General features: G+C 47.2%; 2 protein-coding genes across 3 annotated transcripts in view; one reads left to right on the top strand and one right to left on the bottom strand.

Annotated features, from left to right (window-relative positions):
• The window catches only part of LOC116994996 (single-stranded DNA-binding protein, mitochondrial-like), a 21766-nt gene extending 19482 nt beyond the window's left edge, over positions 1-2284 (bottom strand). Inside the window, exon 1 of one of the 2 annotated variants that reach the window (XM_033057116.2) lies at positions 2154-2284. In XM_033057116.2, the coding sequence (XP_032913007.1) occupies positions 2154-2166 (13 nt within the window). In that variant the 5' untranslated portion in view covers positions 2167-2284. Of the gene's footprint in view, positions 1-869; positions 1160-2153 lie in introns of those variants that run through there. The other variant, XM_033057117.1, reaches the window with a different exon arrangement.
• DENND11 (DENN domain containing 11) lies at positions 1362-16606 on the top strand. The gene is made up of 9 exons (XM_033057120.2): positions 1362-1731; positions 6831-6930; positions 7988-8146; positions 8800-8953; positions 9194-9332; positions 9786-9917; positions 10108-10258; positions 10432-10500; positions 11588-16606. The coding sequence occupies exons 1-9, from the start codon at positions 1485-1487 to the stop codon at positions 11781-11783; spliced, it is 1347 nt and encodes a 448-aa protein (XP_032913011.1). The 5' UTR covers positions 1362-1484; the 3' UTR covers positions 11784-16606.

The raw sequence follows: 16606 nt of genomic DNA, 5'->3' as shown, positions 1-16606 counted from the left end.
AGTTTGTTTCCTGCCTAGACTGCTGGAGGACAGACACTTGACATTTGTAGAAGCACTGCTGTGGAGAGGAAGATAGAAATGAGCTGTCACTTCAGCATCACCAACATGCAAAAAATATATTCATCCAAATGAAGATTGGCACTGTCTATACAGTTAAAGCAAAGCATGTGGCCAAGTATTTGCAGAATCTGGCTTTTCTTTACACAGTAACAAAATATTGTGCAGGGTTTGTTTCTTTTTTTCTTTACCAGTCACCTTCTATGGAAAACTCCATCTGCTGAAAACCACCTACTCTGGTCTATAGCTCTGCAAAGTAAACTTGGTGCATGGGCTTTGCAAAATAAAATGCCCACTCAGTGTTGGAGCTGTCTGAAATGAGGCTCACAGCAAACGGATGCTAATGTTACCAAAAAAAGGAGCAAAAATCCAAACCCCACTGCTGAGAAACTGGATGATGGGTTTCTTAATGGAGTGTTGAACACTCAGAACTGCTCAACAGGAAAAAACTTAGACAATTAAGGCTTTTATGACAATATCTTCCTTTCAATTGTGGTCTGCTTAATTGGGTAATTCAATTAATCAGAAAGACCCAGGGAACCAAATTAATCCTAATGACACTTAATGACATTGGTGGTGGCATAAGGAGGACAGTAATTACAAAAAGTTGGCTGCCTGTAGAAGCCTTGGTCATGCTTGTTGTCCCCATCTTTCAACCTCAAGCTGATTCCGCTTGTTCTGCCCAAAACTGTTTCACATCCTTCTGTAGCACTTAGGTACACATATATACACACACACATACATATATACACACACACACATATATATGTATATGTATGTACATATGTGTGTGTATATATATATACACATACAAGTATATACTGGATCAGTATCCCTGACTCGTTCAGATTTTCGGCTCGCAGCTTTCACCACAGCCATTTGAGGGGGTGCGAGCCTGATGGCCCCGAGGCTGATGTGCCCAATTCCCGCGGCTTTCCCGGCAGGATGGCTTGCACCGGGCTGGGGGAAGCAGCTGCTCGGCACTGGGGTCACAGCCTGGGGGGGACAGAAAGCGGGCAGCTGGCTCTACCCTGCGCAGGGAGGTGAATCCGCGCTGTCCCCAGCCCCCAGTGCTGCTCCAGCAGCCGGCACGGGAAAGCTCCGAGCCGGGATCTGCCCCGGCGGCCCCGTTCCCATGCCCGCCCCGCGGCCCCGCCCCGCCGGTGACACCCCCGAGCTCCCGCCCCTCGCTCCCCGCGCCCCGCCGGTGCGGCGGGGGGTGCGGCTGCGCTCGGCTCGGCTCGGCTCGGCTCGGCTCGGCTCGGCTCGGCTCGGCTCAGCTCAGCTCAGCTCAGCTCAGCTCAGCTCAGCTCATCTCATCTCATCTCATCTCTGCCCGGCTCGGCTCATCTAATCTCTGTCCCGCTCGGCTTGGCTCAGCCGGGCCCGGCTCAGCTCGGTTCATCTCGGCTCGGCCCGGCCCGGCCATGGTGGAGCGCTCGGACGAGGCGCCGCTGCTGTTCTGGGCCGAGGGCCCCGCGGTGTCGGCGCCGCCGCCCGCGGCCGAGCCGGGCAGCAGCGGCGGTAGCGGCGGCGGGCGGCGGCTCGGCGGCGGCTGGAGCGCGGCTCCGTGGGACGGCGAGGGGCCGGCGGAGGCGGCGGGGCCGCCGCGGGCCGAGGCGGAGGAGGATCAGATCGTGGCCGTCTTCGTGGTCACCTTCGACCCCCGCACGGGTGAGCGGCGCCGGGGGCGGGCGGGCCGGGGCGCGGGGGCCGGGCCTGGGGCTCTCCCGGTGCCGCTGGAGGAAGATGGATGCGGCCGGGACTGGGCATCCCTCGGGGACCGCTCCCCCCGCATCCCGCCTCCCGGGGCCGGACCCTCTGCCCGCACGGGGACCGCACGGCTGCCGGGGTCGGGACCGGGGGACGTGGGCATTTGCCGAAAACGTAGCACGAGGGGATGGATGGCTTTTGGTCTCCATCCCTCCGAGAAGAAGTTCTGGCGGGAGGAAGGCGCCGCATCTGGTGCCGCTCCGAGGAGAGGGACGGGTCTGTCCCTTCCCCGCAGCACAGGGAGTTTGTGCACGGCGCTGGGGCATCCCCTGTGCCCCCGATTTAGGCCGAGCCTCTGCCAGTGCTGCCTGGAGGGCACCAACCTGTTAGCAGCATCTTGAGAGCATCCTTCTGTCTCCGTGGAGTGGCGCAGACCTGCCCGCAGCTATCCGTGATGGATGGCGTTTGTGGCAGGCATAAATCCAGCAGGCTCGCAGGGCATGATCACCAGCAGCAGCAGCGTGTGTATTTCTTGGTGACCAATGTGTTTAGAGGCTGGCCTCTGGTGGCATCTTAGTGCTTTGAAGGAGTGCAAGGGAGTGCATTTTCCACTTCTCACTGCCATATCTATCTCTCTCAGTGCTGTGCGACTGTGGTGTTGGATTGCTATTGACAAAGGTTATTAATTTCAAACCTGTAAATCAGCATTTCAGAAGATGTCTTAACTTTGTTTTCCAATCCTGCTGCTGCCACAGTGTCCACAAAACAGGATGTTTGGACACAGAGATATTCACACCTGTGAACACAGGTACTACTGTGCAGAGGAGTCTGATGTCCTGAGACACATTGTTGGGTCTTTTGGCTGCTAGGCACCAACCTGGGGTCTATAGGCAAGAGAAGGAGATTCAGGAGCCCATTTGCATCCAGATGTGAGACTGAGCCTCTCTTCTCTAGACAGGCACTGCCCTAGCAAATGCACAGTAAGAGTACAAGAGACAGGAAAGAGGTCTGTAAAGCACAGTGAGGTTGGTTCTTCAGTGGAAGGGGAAAGTACCTGACACCATGCTCACAAGAGGGCCTTGGTAGTGAAGGCTGAATGCTGGTCTTGAACTGAAAATCCTAAGGAAGCAGTGAACAGGAGGTAGCTGCTGGTGTGATGGGCTGTCAGCAATGGCCAGTGTCAGACAGCACGGCTGCTGTGTCCCAAAACACCCAAGGGTTTTGGGACCCTTGCACCTGAGAGAAGTGTCCTCAGTCTAGTGGGCCAAGGCTCTTCACTCATAAAAATCTGAAATGAGATTGGATGTCATCTTTCCACTGGGAGATGGAAAATGGAGGTGTTTCTCCTAAGTATGCAAAACGTGGAAGAGTCTGGATGACTGCAGCAAGAGCAGGTTGTCTTTCAATCCGACAGCATATGCCTTCTATGAAATAGTGAGATTTTCTTGGGAGTTGGCAGAAAGCTGAGCTTTCTCAGGAGTTTTTCTGAACCAGCTGTTGCTTTGAATGAAGTCCAGAGAAAGTTGGGCAACAGCTCTTCCCACATCTGATGTGCAGTTAATGCTGGGTGTCATCAGCCTTGGAGCAGTCTGTCAAGTCCAGGAAGATTCAGCCTCCTGCTGCTACCCAGCATGGATGATAGGACTGTGAGCAATATACCAGCAAATGTCATCTTTACAGCTGGGAGCAAAGGGCCCTACTGAGGGTGTGGAGTTGGAAAAAGATCATGATGTTGCAGTGGCATGAACTTGCTAGGGTCAAAAAGAGAATATGGGAATTACTGGTCAGCCACATCAGATTGTGTGAAGGATTTCTGTAATGTTTGTATTGTGTATGATTTAAAGGAAATCATCCAGCTGGTGTCTGGGCTGGAAACCTGCTTGATCCTGCCCAGGAAAAGCACAGCAGACCACCTCTGGCACCTTGCTGAGGCACAGGAACAGCTGAATTTCTGGTGGTGGCTGTGCAGGTGGTTATGTCTGGTGGTGTCTGCTCAACTACAGGCAAGTAGGTGGGCAAGAGAGGTTTTACTGTAGAAGCATGAAGTGGTGACCATGCTGATAAAGAATGTAATAGCTTCCCTCCTAAATTTAGAAGGGCTTGAAGCAGACTAGCTCAGTGTGTAGAAGGTGCATGTGATGAGTTTCCAAAGGTAGGTTACGGGGTTCCCAGGTCACTGTTACAGTTCTGTGCCTGTCAGTTCATGTGAGTGACTGGTGTAAGCGCCAGAGACAGCTTCTGGGTTGGCGCTGGCCTCACCTGCAGCATGGTAAACTTGTGACTCTTGAGAAGGAGCTCTCTTATAAGAGTCACCTTTGTGGAGGTCCCACACAGTCTGTTAGCTGGAAGGGTCTGTAAGTAATGGAGAGATACAAGGAGGGAAGAGAGAGAAGTAATGTGTTTTGCACCAGTGAACATACAAATATCCTGTTTTTCTGTTCCACATTTCTTCCATGCAGGAAATGGAATGAGTGTGATGTTTAGGTTACACTTTATGCTTCTCCAGTCCTGGCACAATATGGTAGCACTGCACAGCTGGGGACCCTAATGGCCTTAGGAAACATCTAATACTGAGGAGGGCTAGGTGATGCCCCCAAATGCTGATGCCAATATCTTCTTTGTGAGGATGTGAAAATACAAGAGCAAGAGGAAGAACATCCTTAACTTTGCACACTAGAAAATGAGTGCTGGCTCAGACCTGACCTGAAGATGGGAGACAACTTCCAGAAGATCAGCTCTGCAGATCTGACTCTCAGCAAGATCACTGGCCTGCTCTCTAATGCTGGGTGACTCTCAAAGTTTCCTGTACTCACGAGAGCTGCTTTCTCCACAGGGAAGGGCAATGCTTCCTGTTTTTGTACAGCATTGCTCCCTCCTCCCTCCTCTGGTTTCTCGGTCAGGCTGGCAGTCGTGTCACATCTGGGTGAAGTCTCTCCTTTGTTTGCTCTCCTGTTTCGCCAGACTGACTTTCCTACTTTTTAATCTCCGTTTGTTCTCCGACCGCCACGTCACTCCCGTGTTCATAGGGCAGGGTGGTGTGAGGAACAGCCAGGAGCACAGGTGCAGGTTGCTCCTGACAGAAAAAAAACCCAAACTACATGATAAGTGAGCTGGTTTTGAGGTCACATGCAGGGTAAAGATCTGTTTCGAGGCATCCTTTCCTTATTGCTGCTACAGAACAGGCATTGTTGAGCCACGTCCACCTCAGCAGCACCTGACAGTGTTTGTGACTAAATTGAGCAAAGCCCATCTTCCTTTGCTCTTGATGGCACTCTTGCCTATCCATCTGTTAATCTACAGGTAATGACCAATAAGGGATCCTCTGTGGGGCAAGGCTTAAAAGCACATCTGGCCTTAACCTCAATTTTGTGGTTATGAGGCAACAGTCTCAAGAGTTGACTTCCTCATGCTTTCAAGGAAGGGTCTTGCACCTTTAAAAGGCAAACCAAACAGGCCCACACAAACCCCAAACAACAAAAGCTGCCATCTATATATAATCTGCTAGCCCTCCAGGGGAGTGTGCAGGCTGCTATGATGTCAGTGGCTCTCTCTGCCAGCCTTTCACACGCCTCAGAGGCCAAGGCGCTGCACAGCAGAGCTCTGTGGTTTTGTGTGTGACTGCACAGGGCTGTGCTTGGGGTCACGAGGCTCCTGCTGCTCCCCAGCCAGCCCAGCTCTGCAGGAGAGCTCTGCTTGTGCACTGCAAGTGGGCAGTTGCATGCACAACTTCTCCTGTTGCCATGCCTAACGCTGTTGGTTTTTTTGAAGTCCTTGCCAGGCAGGGCTGGGGGAGGTCTACTGAATACAGCATCTATGTGAGAAGAAAAATAGCCTATTTAAATGTCAGTAGCTAAGCCCTATTCCTGTGCAGGCATATACTTGTGCAGTATGAGTAATGAGACAAAAGACAGGCTTCAGAAATGAGGCCTCAGATTTAAATATCTCCAAGAATCTTGGCTGAGTGTAAAGCCCTTCCAAATGTACAAGCACAGCTGGAATGCTCACCCCAAAGGGCAGGGAAAGGAGTGAACCAGTGGGAAGCACCTTTGTGCTGTATCTGCCACTGCGTTATCCTGAAGAATTTTGGTTTGTTTACCTTGTTTTTAAAACTAACCTCATGCCTTCAAATGCTGTGGGCAGACTGACAGAACAGAAACTCAGTGGGTAAATCTGGAGCTCATCTCATCATCAGTGCAGTGGGGATGTCCAGATGAGCAGGCTGGGCTCTGAAGTGCTGGTATGAGCAAGTGTGAGAAGTGACCCCTTTTTTGGTCCACAGTAAACTTGTTGGACTTCATTTGCTTTAGAGACATTTTATGACTTCTCTGGTATCATCTGTTCCAGGATCAGGCTCCTCAGGTGGCCTTTTCCCCTGAACAACGGCATGTTTCTGCCTGGGTTGGCAGGTGACAGATGTTTGCTGATCTGGATCTAGCTTGTAATTTATGTGCTTTTTTGTTGGTTATTCTAGCATACACAAACACATTGCAGCACTTGGATCACCTGAGCCTCCATACAAAGCTTCAGCTAACTCCTCCTACCCTAAAAAAATAGGAGAGATTTCAGGGAAGAAGTGATGAATGATGGCTTAGGGGTTTCTGTTTGACCAGGCCTGGCAGGCACAGGCAAAAACAATACTGGTGGTGGTGTGGACTATCCCAGAAACTCACCCTAAAGAGCAATAGTTTGTCCTTTGGTTCCTTCGGTGTGGGATGGATATTTGTGTAGATCAAAGCTTATCCACCATCAGGTAAAATAATAGCTGCTCTGTGATTAAGCTTACCAAGGATAAACCCACAAAATGGCACTAGCTTCAGAAGTGGCCCCAAATGTCCTGCAGTGTCTGCATGTTGTGCTACAACAAATAACATTGACAGGAGATGAATAGCATATTGTATGTCACCTACTGTCTGTGACACTTTAGGAGTTCAGGAGTTGTGTTAGGGCACTTTCACAGGTGTCCCAGGGTTAGAAAAGCAACAACTTGCTGTTGATGATGTATGCATTTCAGAAATGAGTACTGTATCCAGCCTTACCCAAATGAATTTGCTTCTCTGCAGGCAACATGGTGGAATGGTGTTTACCCCAAGATATAGATTTGGAAGGTGTGGAATTCAAATCCATGGCAAGCGGGTCCCACAAAATCCAGTCAGATTTCATGTGAGTACATCTGAGCTGTATTACTTCTTCCTTTCTTAATTGTGCATCTACACCACCAGCTATTCATTCAGAACATGCAAGAGAAATCCCTCCTAGGAAGCTAGACTCCTGCAGAAACCTGCTTGCTAAACTGTTTCTACCTGAGCCAAAGATATTTTTCAGACAATTCCAGTATCATATTAAGTACCACCTAGCTGCAGGGATCTGCTATATGACTGTTTTGCCTGTAGAAGCCAACTGGGGCAGGCCAGCTTCTTACTGGTGTGGAAATTTTAATTTTAATTTTAGTGGGCAAATGATCTGCACTACCACTATTGAGACTGTCAGCAGAAGCCTAGGGTGAAGGGCAAGCAATGGTAGAACTGAAATGGGAAGAATTTTGCAGGAACAGGAATTAGAAAAATGTTCTTAACTCTGCCAGGGTTTTTGGCTCCCTTAAATGATGTTACAAACACGTCTCGCTCACTTTTTCCTTGCTAGCTCCTTCAGTGGAAACACCTAAGAGAGGAATTTTCTGCATTCTGCTAACCCAATGTTGCAATGCAGCAATATTTTGCAATGAACTGCAGTGTCACAATTCCTTTTGGTCAGGAATAACAGTTACTTTCTTAAAGGCATGTGAACTGAACCCTTGCAGTCTGATAATCAGAGTGTGCTTCAAGGTGCTGGCACACCCAAAATAGGACCAGGTGGCTGTACTGTCCTCAGAACTGTATTCACTGCAGGCTCCTTTCTTGGAGGAAGGGCTCTGCACTGACTGAATCATGCATTCTGTTGGTCTTCCTTCCAAGTTATTTATTTGCATTCTTTTATCAGCCTGTGATGTGGCTTTAGTGGGAACTCCTGGGAACTCCAGCCTTAAATATTTTTTCTTGCTACTGAGAAGACTGGAGCACCCAAGGCCTGTCCTCAGCCCTTCAGCTTCAGCTAGCAGAATGGGATTTCAGGGAGCTCCTTGCAGGAGAAAGATGTTCCCAAATCAGTAATTTTAGCACTCAGTTACCTTTCTTTCTTCTTCTTTTTGACATTAAGCCTTCTGTCAAACCTTTGTCCCCAGTTATTTCCGGAAAGGGCTCTGTTTTGGCCTGGCCTGCTTTGCCAACATGCCTGTGGAGAGTGAGTTGGAGCGTGGTGCCCGCATGAAGTCCGTGGGCATTCTCTCCCCTTCCTACACACTGCTGTATAGGTACATGCACTTCCTGGAGAACCAGGTCAGGTAAGTTCCCTTTGGGAATGGGTCTGGCCATTCCCCACCTGGGAGAGGGTATGTGAGCAGTTTTAGGCAAGTGAGAATTCAGTGACAATGCCCTGCTGTGATTTCTTTGACTGGCTATTTCCCCAGAAAATATTACAGGTTCACAGTGGGAAGGAGACAAGGAACTGATTAGCAGCAGTCTGTTCCTTCCTAACAGGCTAGTCAAATGCTACCCAAACCCTAGTTATTGTAGGCAGACATAAGTGTCACAGGGAGAGTTGAGAGAACAAGAAATTCCCATTTTTGCCTTCTAGGGGCTTACAAAAGGCTTCTAATTGTCTAATGGTGATCCTGGCTAGCTGTGTGCTTCAGTTGTGTTGAGTGGATGTAGCATGGTGATGGTAGCAAAGACAACTGTTCCTGCCTGATTGTATTTAAAACAGGACCAGTCCTATGCACACCCAGCTCACTGCCTGTGTGAGTCCTGTGTGTTTTCTCTGTCTGCACTGAGAGCTGGTAGTCCTGGTGTTTCTTCAGCCCTCCTGGATGAGTCTGTGCAACTGAGGCACCCAGGATCCCTTTCAGCTGGGAGAGCAGATGTTTGCTGGGGGCAAGGCACTAAACAAATAGTCTGGAGACACTTGAGATCTCCCCTTTTCTCCTTTCTTTTCCAGACACCAGCTGGAGATGCCAGGGCACTACTCCCATCTAGAGGCATTCTATGATGACAAGAAAGGAGTTCTCCCTGACAGCAAGGGCACCCCAAGCTCTCAGCAACCTGTCCACTGGCTGCCTTCCATCCACAGATACATGTACCCAGAGATGAAGGTGAGGCAGGTGTCTGAGTCCTGGAGGAATGGGCAGAGAGCTGCTGCTCCTTGCTGGTGCCTCATAATCCTTTATGTAAGCAGTCACTCCCGCGCTTTGTAGGCTGCCTTAGATAAGATTTTGTTACTTGGACCGTTGCAAGCTGTGTGCTGGTCTTGCTCCCACATTTAGACTTAGCATCTGTGGATGTGTCCCTGATTCACCTCTGAGCTGTTTTGTTCCCTTTTGCTCCACCTGCAGATCACACACCCTGCTGGCTGTATGTCTCAGTTCATCAAATTCTTCGGTGAGCAGATCCTCGTCCTCTGGAAGTTTGCCCTGCTGCGCAAGCGCATACTGATATTTTCACCGCCCCCAGTTGGAGTTGTCTGCTATAGAGGTATGTTTCCAGGGACACTGCAGAGCTCTGATCTAGTAGGCTGAAGCATTGCAGAAATGCCTGTGAGTACTGAGGGGACAGACGTCATGCAGGTCTTCAAAATCCATTGCCTCATGAAGATACCATTCAGTCTGCATTTACACTTTTCCTACCAAATGCTTTTCTTCATGCCTGATGAGTAAGGACACATCTGGCACTGTCAAACTCAGTTCCTGTCAGTACAGGACTATAAGAGCACTGACTGGATTCTAGAATGTGGGATTCCTATGGGAGAAGTGATTATTTCCTATGCAAAACAGGATGTAATCACTTGAGAAGTTGTGGTGTTCAAGGGCATTTCAGAGCTCTGACCACTGTTTTCATAGAGGCCTGTGGGAGAACTGGGCCAGTGGGGTTCAGAGTGCCCTTGAGGGAAACCAAAAGCATCTCAGGATGTACTTCTCTTGTCCACAGTGTATTGCTGCTGTTGCCTTGCAAATGTTTCTCTGCCTGGTCTTGGAGGAACTGTCCCAGAGTCCAAACCATTCTTCTATGTGAATGTGGCAGACATAGAAATGCTGGAGACAGAAGTATCATATGTGGCCTGTAAGTATGATGGATTAGGCATGATTGTTTTTAGCTTCAGGCTGCAAAATGTCTTGAGACACCAGACTCTGGAATAGAATTGATGAGAAATAGGTTGTGCATGGAATGACTAACTATGCAAGCAGGAGAGAACAGTTGGTCTGCTGGGAAAGCAGCATGCTGCTCTGAAAATCTTCTCTGATTTTGGCAGGTACAACAGAAAAGATCTTTGAGCAGAAACGGGATCTCTATGATGTCTATGTGGATAACCAGAATGTGAAGACACACCATGAACATTTGCAACCACTCCTGAAAATTAACAATGCTGACAAGGAGAAGTACAGAAGGCTCAATGACCAAAGGTAATCACAGACATCTGGGTGGTTCTGATAGGAGATGTGGAATAAAGAGGACACTGCTCTTTTGTGCTTTCCTCCTTGTAATATTTTCAAAATATCCCACTGCTTCAGCTCATCTCCTGAAGATCTCAGGTTCACAGTAGGTATGTGCAATTAACCTGTCTCCCTTCTCTCAGGCAGATGTTAATGTATTCTCAAGAAGTGGGTGAGGATTGCAGCTCCTGTGAAGAGGATCTTTTCATCTTGTGAGTGGCTACCTCTAATACTTAGTTGGACACTGCTAGTTTTAGGGAGCCCCTTGCACTGATTTTGTGTTATACTGTTTGGCATATTATGAAACAGCACATTTGACATAATTCCATAGTTAGCTTTCTTCCTCTAGAGTTCCAAAAACAGACTGGCTCTTCCTCTTCAGATCATCTTCCTTTTGTTTTGAGAAGCCAAAATGTAGTACCCGCTGGGGTTGCTTATGTGCTGGGACGGAGAAGTGGATTTTTAAAACACAATCAGAGATGTAAGAATGCCCTTGCAAACATGAGCACTATAGGATTTTTGTTGCCAGAACGTTTGGCTCTGGAAAGGACAATGTTTGTGAGGAGCAGCCACTGTATCATGCTGGGGGTTGGTACAGGGTGGAGGTAAGACCTGCATGTGGAGGATTGGCCCACTGCTGCGGCTGACTTCATACCTGGCAAACAGAGGAACCACAACTGGTTGTAGAGTGGGAGGTACATAATTAGATAAAAACCACATGTCTACCACCTCTGAAGCCCTTCACTCTCTGTTGGCATTCACACTCTGCAGCAGCTGAGGAGTAATGGGATGAAACTGTGTGAAGGGCTGACTGGGCAGAGCTCTGATTGTTCTGAAAAGCTTTGTGTGTTTCCAGGAAAGCAACAGGTAGGAAGTAGCTCTCACTGGTGAGTTCTGCACCATTAATGGAGAATTTATTTACCCACTGGCTTATCAGATGGGTGACAACACTGTTTCCTCCTTTACATTAGGGAGCTGTAGGTGTGACATACCTGCTTGATGACTACAGAGGACACTTTAGCTGATAAGGTGGCTTCTTCTGAGGGAAATCCACCCACAGATGGGAGCATTGCTGTCAGTTCCAAGTGACTGCTTTATCTTTGTTTATTCTGGGTCACCTGTAGAGTGAATGGGGAAGTAGTACAGCGCTACCTAACAAGGTGGGGTCTCTAGCTGAATGGGTTTAAACGCCGTTCTAAAGGGGGTTAAATGCAGCTCTGGGGCTCTGCTGTCTGTTTGGCAAACACAATGTCTTTTTGGAGGTCCAGTGTGATGACTTTTGCTGACTTTGCCCTGTAGGTTTTTCATGGAGCAGAACAACCGCATATTCCAGACGCTGATGGAGGTGTCAGCCAGCCAGGACAAGACACTGACAGCTGACCACGCACGAGGCATGGGCCTGGATCCCCAAGGGGATCGAAGTTTCCTTATGGACCTCCTGGAAGTGTATGGCATTGATGTGATGCTAGTCATTGACAACCCCTGCTGCACTTAAACCAAGGGCAAGAGAGATGAGGAGCAAAGATCACTTTTTAAAGACTGCCAGACATTGCTTAGGAGGATCACTGGAACTCACCACAGCCACAGTTATTTAATAACTTTATATGGAGAGTATTTATAATTTTAAAACAAAATGTGATTTTATTTTCTCACACTCAACTTCCCAGTGAGTACCTGCTCTAGGGTTCCTTTTGGTTTTGTCTCCCTTTCCCTTTCATTTGTGTTTTCTTTGTTTTGTCTAGCTAGGACCAGTGGCACCTTTGCACCAAACCTCACTGTTGCCAGTGATGGCTAGGTTTTGGCCTAGCCTGGATACCTGAGGCCTGAAGACTTCAGGAAAGCACTTTGATGACAACCAATGTGAAATGCTATAGCTGAGCTTTCAGACTTGGCTGAAAAATCCTCCTATCAACTCCCCCTTCCACCTGGGGACTGAAGAGGGCTTCAGCACAAGCTGTTAATGGCCCAGTTTCATAAATAGCTACTACCAAGTTTATTGGTGGGGACAGATAAACCAATGATAAGAACCAGGACTCCTTTCAACACCCAACTTTAAGGTGAATTGAAGTAAAGCCACCTTTCCTTGTAAATGGCAGAAGCAAGTTTGGAATCGGGGATGCTACAGGACTTTATGACTTTGCTTACTGGAGCAGCATGGTTTCACTTCCAGCATCTGAGGTGGTCTAAACTGGCAGAGACTGCACCTACCTCCCATAGCTGGAGAAAAGCACCCTCTCTCCTCAGTCCATCCCACCACCTCCTTTGGTTTTTACTTGCATCACACCTGCTGCTTTGGTTTAAAGTCTTCAAACCAGCAAGACGGTCTCCCATTTAACAGGGACCAACACCTCTGAGCCACTTTGCAGTCACTTTGTTCTCCAGCCTCAGCTAGATGGTGCTGGGCTGGTTGGGGTAGAAGTATGCTTTAACTAATGTCACTAGCCCTTCCTTTGTAGCTGATGGGACTTGTTGCTCCTTTGCTTTAACACTAATTGTCTGCTAATCCTCCTTTTATTGAGTCTTCAGCATTGCCTGCTGCTATCCCGGGCTTTCCTTGTGAGACAGAGAACAGACCTTTCAGCTGAACAACTGAGGTTTGCAGGAGGTTCCCTTGGAGTTTGGTACTCTTATCTGGCCCAGCTGCTAGGAACAATGTTTAAAATCAAGTCTGTCTTTTTTCCTGGGCAGAGCTGTAGAACCAGATGAAACAGATGTGTTCTTAGGCTGTAGAAAGGATAGGATTCAGCTCCTGAAGGACTAGTCATTACCTGCAGGAAGGTTATCCCATTAAAGAGTAATCCCTTTGCCATGCAAAATCCAAGAATGGTACTGTGGGTTCGAGGTGTGACATACAACTTTGCCCTAAATCCTTCCTTCAGCCAGTAGCAATATCAGCTTTAAGCTGACTGTTCTTCCTGAACTGTGGCCATAGCTGATTAGTTGCTGCTTCTATTGTTACAGATTTCAGCACTCTTAGAGGCTTTCTGTGCACTGTAGGAATGCAAACTGTAGCTGATGTATCCACTTGTCCCAGCATTTTATATGATGAGCAGGTCCTGAACCACTGAGGTCTTGCTCTAAAGCAGGCCAGCACCTTTATGAAACAGGTGAAGCACATGTTCTCCAAGCCTACCCTCTGTGGATTGTCTCCCTCTGGAAAGGAGGAGGTAATTGTTCCTGCAATTTGCCTATCTCTGAACAGTCACTCCCCTGGCTGCTTTTTCAAGGTTTTTGATGTTTTTGTACAGAGGAAAATATGCTGTTGTTCATACTGTCAGTTTCTCACAACAACTGTAACATCATCATCCTTAGAATGTTGGGGAAAAATGTAGAAAGAGGTAAAAACAGCTGAGTATCATTTAATGGAAAGACCAGTCTCTCTTCCTTAAGAAATGGCTTTGTTTTAAATTGACACCTGCAGTACAAAAGTGGCCCACAACCTCCATACTTCTTTTCTCTAACTTCCACTTGTTTTAACATGCTGTCTGCAGTGACAATCCCTGAGGAAGTACACCTGAGCTGCCCTTGTATTGCTGTCACTTCTTCAGACATGCAAAGGAAAAAAAAACGGAACTGACACTAATCTCTAGCAATTTCTCCTCTCACTTTCTTAAAGGTTTGTTACATAGTTTAGCTGTGGTCAGTTGTTAATGACTTTCTGTTCTCTGTCAGTAGTTCTTTTGCTAAACTAAACAGAAACAAACCTTTGATTTAATGTTGAAATTTGAAGTCACTGCAGTCAGAGGCTTTCTAACACCCTGCATTAGAGCACTGTTGTTTACAAGCTGTTGGAACATGAGGTCCAGGAGACAGCACTGCCAGAGTCCACTGAGCAGAAGCACCTGAAATTCCTGACATTTATTAAACCTCTGCTGTGCAGAAATTACATCTTCAATTGTTAGCAGTAGTATGGGTGCAGAAGCATCAAAGTGAACAGATTACTGTAGTAGCATCCATCCAGTTGGATGGCTGCAGCCTGTTTTGTTCTTCCTTGTAATTTTGTTCTTCCTTGTAATTTTGCTTCTCTACCAAGTCTCTCTTGGCAGGCAGCTGCAACAAAAGTCAGGAAGTTGTCCAGCAGAAAACAGAACAAGACTTCTCTCTCCTAACCCTTCCTTATTTGATTAGCTGCAAAAGTGCTTTCACCTGCACTCCCTTTCTACAATATACTGCTTTTATTTTTATCACATGGAAAGTTCTTGAGAAATGGGTAATGGGTACATAATAGAAACAAATTGTTACAGCTTGGAACATGAAGGACTGTTCTGTGGAACCAGCTTATCTTTCCAAGAAAATAACATAATTCAAGGTAAAACAGTTATGTACAGATATTCCAAATCCCCTCCTGGGCACTCGGTACTTTGTTGCATACTAGCAGCTGGGAGACATCTACTGGGTGTGTTTTGAATCACAAGAGGGAGGGAAGTGTAGCATAAGATAGGATGTTGCTGATTTCTCTTCTCCCTTTGAAGTACTTTGCCTTTACAGTGGTGCCTTCAGTTTCTGGGGTAATTCTCTGGTCAGCTGCTGTGATCAGAGCCCGGGTTTGAATGGTGGTTACAGTAACCAGGTCTGTGCTGTGCCCCAGTGTGTTCTCAAAACACAAGGCATTGCATAGCCAGTGCAGGTTCTCAGACTTTAACCAGGAGAACAAGAGCTTCCTAACTGCATCTTAACTCAAACTGCACTAGAAATGTATAATCAAGCAATGAATTACTACTACTTGTACTATCTGCATTGAAGGGTAAAGCTTGTGAGAGACATAAAAGCCAGGTTTTCAATCTGAACAAGAAACACTATGCCAGATATTTAAATCATTCAAAAGTCTTCTCACTGCAAGGTTAGGCTAAGCTGCATAGAGCCAAGTACAATGAAGAACTATAATGCATTCTAGAAGAAAGGCACTTTATGGAATCAGAATTCAGATTTGTCTTACAGACGTGCTACTACCTTCTTTTCCAGCACACAGGAGGTACTTTCTGCAGTGTACCTTGCAGCCAGTGGTCATGACTGTCCCAGGAGCTGCACTTGGCCTTCCACCATTCTATGGGCAGAAGAAAATTCCATGACCTTTTCAAGAGGAAGTAGCTCCCTGCACAGGTTACTCAGTAAAGCAGGGTTGTGGTGATAGCCCATTTTAACACCTGTCAAAGTCAATGAGCAAAAGGCTGCAGTAGCTGTGGCTCTCCTGGCCACAGACTATGCAAAGGACAGGCATGCTTCTCCCTGGGAGGTGGAAAGACAGTGGCTCCTGAAATAGCAGGGCAAGACCACTCTATCCTAAAGCAAAATTCGAGGTACAAAGCATGCACACTAATGCCAACTCTCATCCTAGCCATTACTTCCAAGTTAGTTGCTGTCTTCTTCCAACCTTCCCAAAACCAGTGGTACAGTAATTATGGGAAAAGACAACATAAATGTCTTTTACAAGGGACTGGGATGTATTGACTTAACAGTGTGATGTCTAAAACAGAGGGTACTAAATGCCTGTGAACCAGGATTTTAGATCTTGGTTAATGCAACATGCCATTCAAATGGGAATGTTTAAATGTGGTCAAAATAAACAGGTGCCTTGAGTTGGTCCATCATTACATTGTTATCCTTCCTTTTTATCAAAGTTACAGTATCTTAAGCCCTTCTAGAATGGACTCTTAAGTTGAAGCCAGGATAAGTGTTTTCATGAGTGGGACCTAGGATTCTGCTCCTCCTTCCTGTCTTGGAGTTTGTACAAAAAAGTTTTTTTGTGTTGCTGTCAGACAGAAACATGAGAACTGAGTCCTTTCCTCAACACTGTAGATAGTGGGTTCAGCCCCTGCCTATTTTATGTAGTGTCTATCTCACACCTCCCCTCTGAATGTTGCAATTCAGAGGCCTAGAATTACCATATACTGGAAGAACTCTGAACTGAGATGAAGGAGAAAAATTACTTGAATGGTATTTATACAAGCTAACTTATGCTGATAAGGATATTTGAAACCAGCCTGTGTCTCAGATGATCCTTGGCACTTTAACATCAGAACAGCATCAGCAATACCAGTTCTGAAAGGATCTCCTGGTTATCCTCAAGCAAGGAATCACATTGCAATGGGATGTATGGAAGAGAATTAGTGATTTTCCTGCATAATGGTACAGATGAACAAGGAGCCTGTTCTCACCATCTCAGCCCCTTGCAGCAGGCTGGATGTAATTCTAACAGCTCTGATGTTGTTTGCATCTTGCAGATGTGTGGTTGCTCCCATAGGCCTGTGGCTCTGTAGAAAAACTGCTTACTAAAAACATGGGTATTTTTTAATACAATTAAAGCTTACCTTTTTGAAA

The sequence above is a fragment of the Catharus ustulatus genome, chromosome 4, assembly GCF_009819885.2.
Source record: "Catharus ustulatus isolate bCatUst1 chromosome 4, bCatUst1.pri.v2, whole genome shotgun sequence".
NCBI classification, from domain to species: Eukaryota; Metazoa; Chordata; class Aves; order Passeriformes; family Turdidae; genus Catharus; species Catharus ustulatus.
This window is presented reverse-complemented; position numbering and strand designations above follow the sequence as displayed.

Excerpts from the sequence above, each read along its gene's own strand:
- DENND11 (XM_033057120.2), top strand. The coding sequence starts at position 1,485 with ATGGTGGAGCGCTCGGACGAGGCGCCGCTGCTGTTCTGGGCCGAGGGC. Across the intron at positions 9,918-10,107 it reads AGAAGTATCATATGTGGCCT|GTACAACAGAAAAGATCTTT; the intron begins GTAAGTATGATG and ends TGATTTTGGCAG. Across the intron at positions 10,501-11,587 it reads GAAGAGGATCTTTTCATCTT|GTTTTTCATGGAGCAGAACA; the intron begins GTGAGTGGCTAC and ends TTTGCCCTGTAG.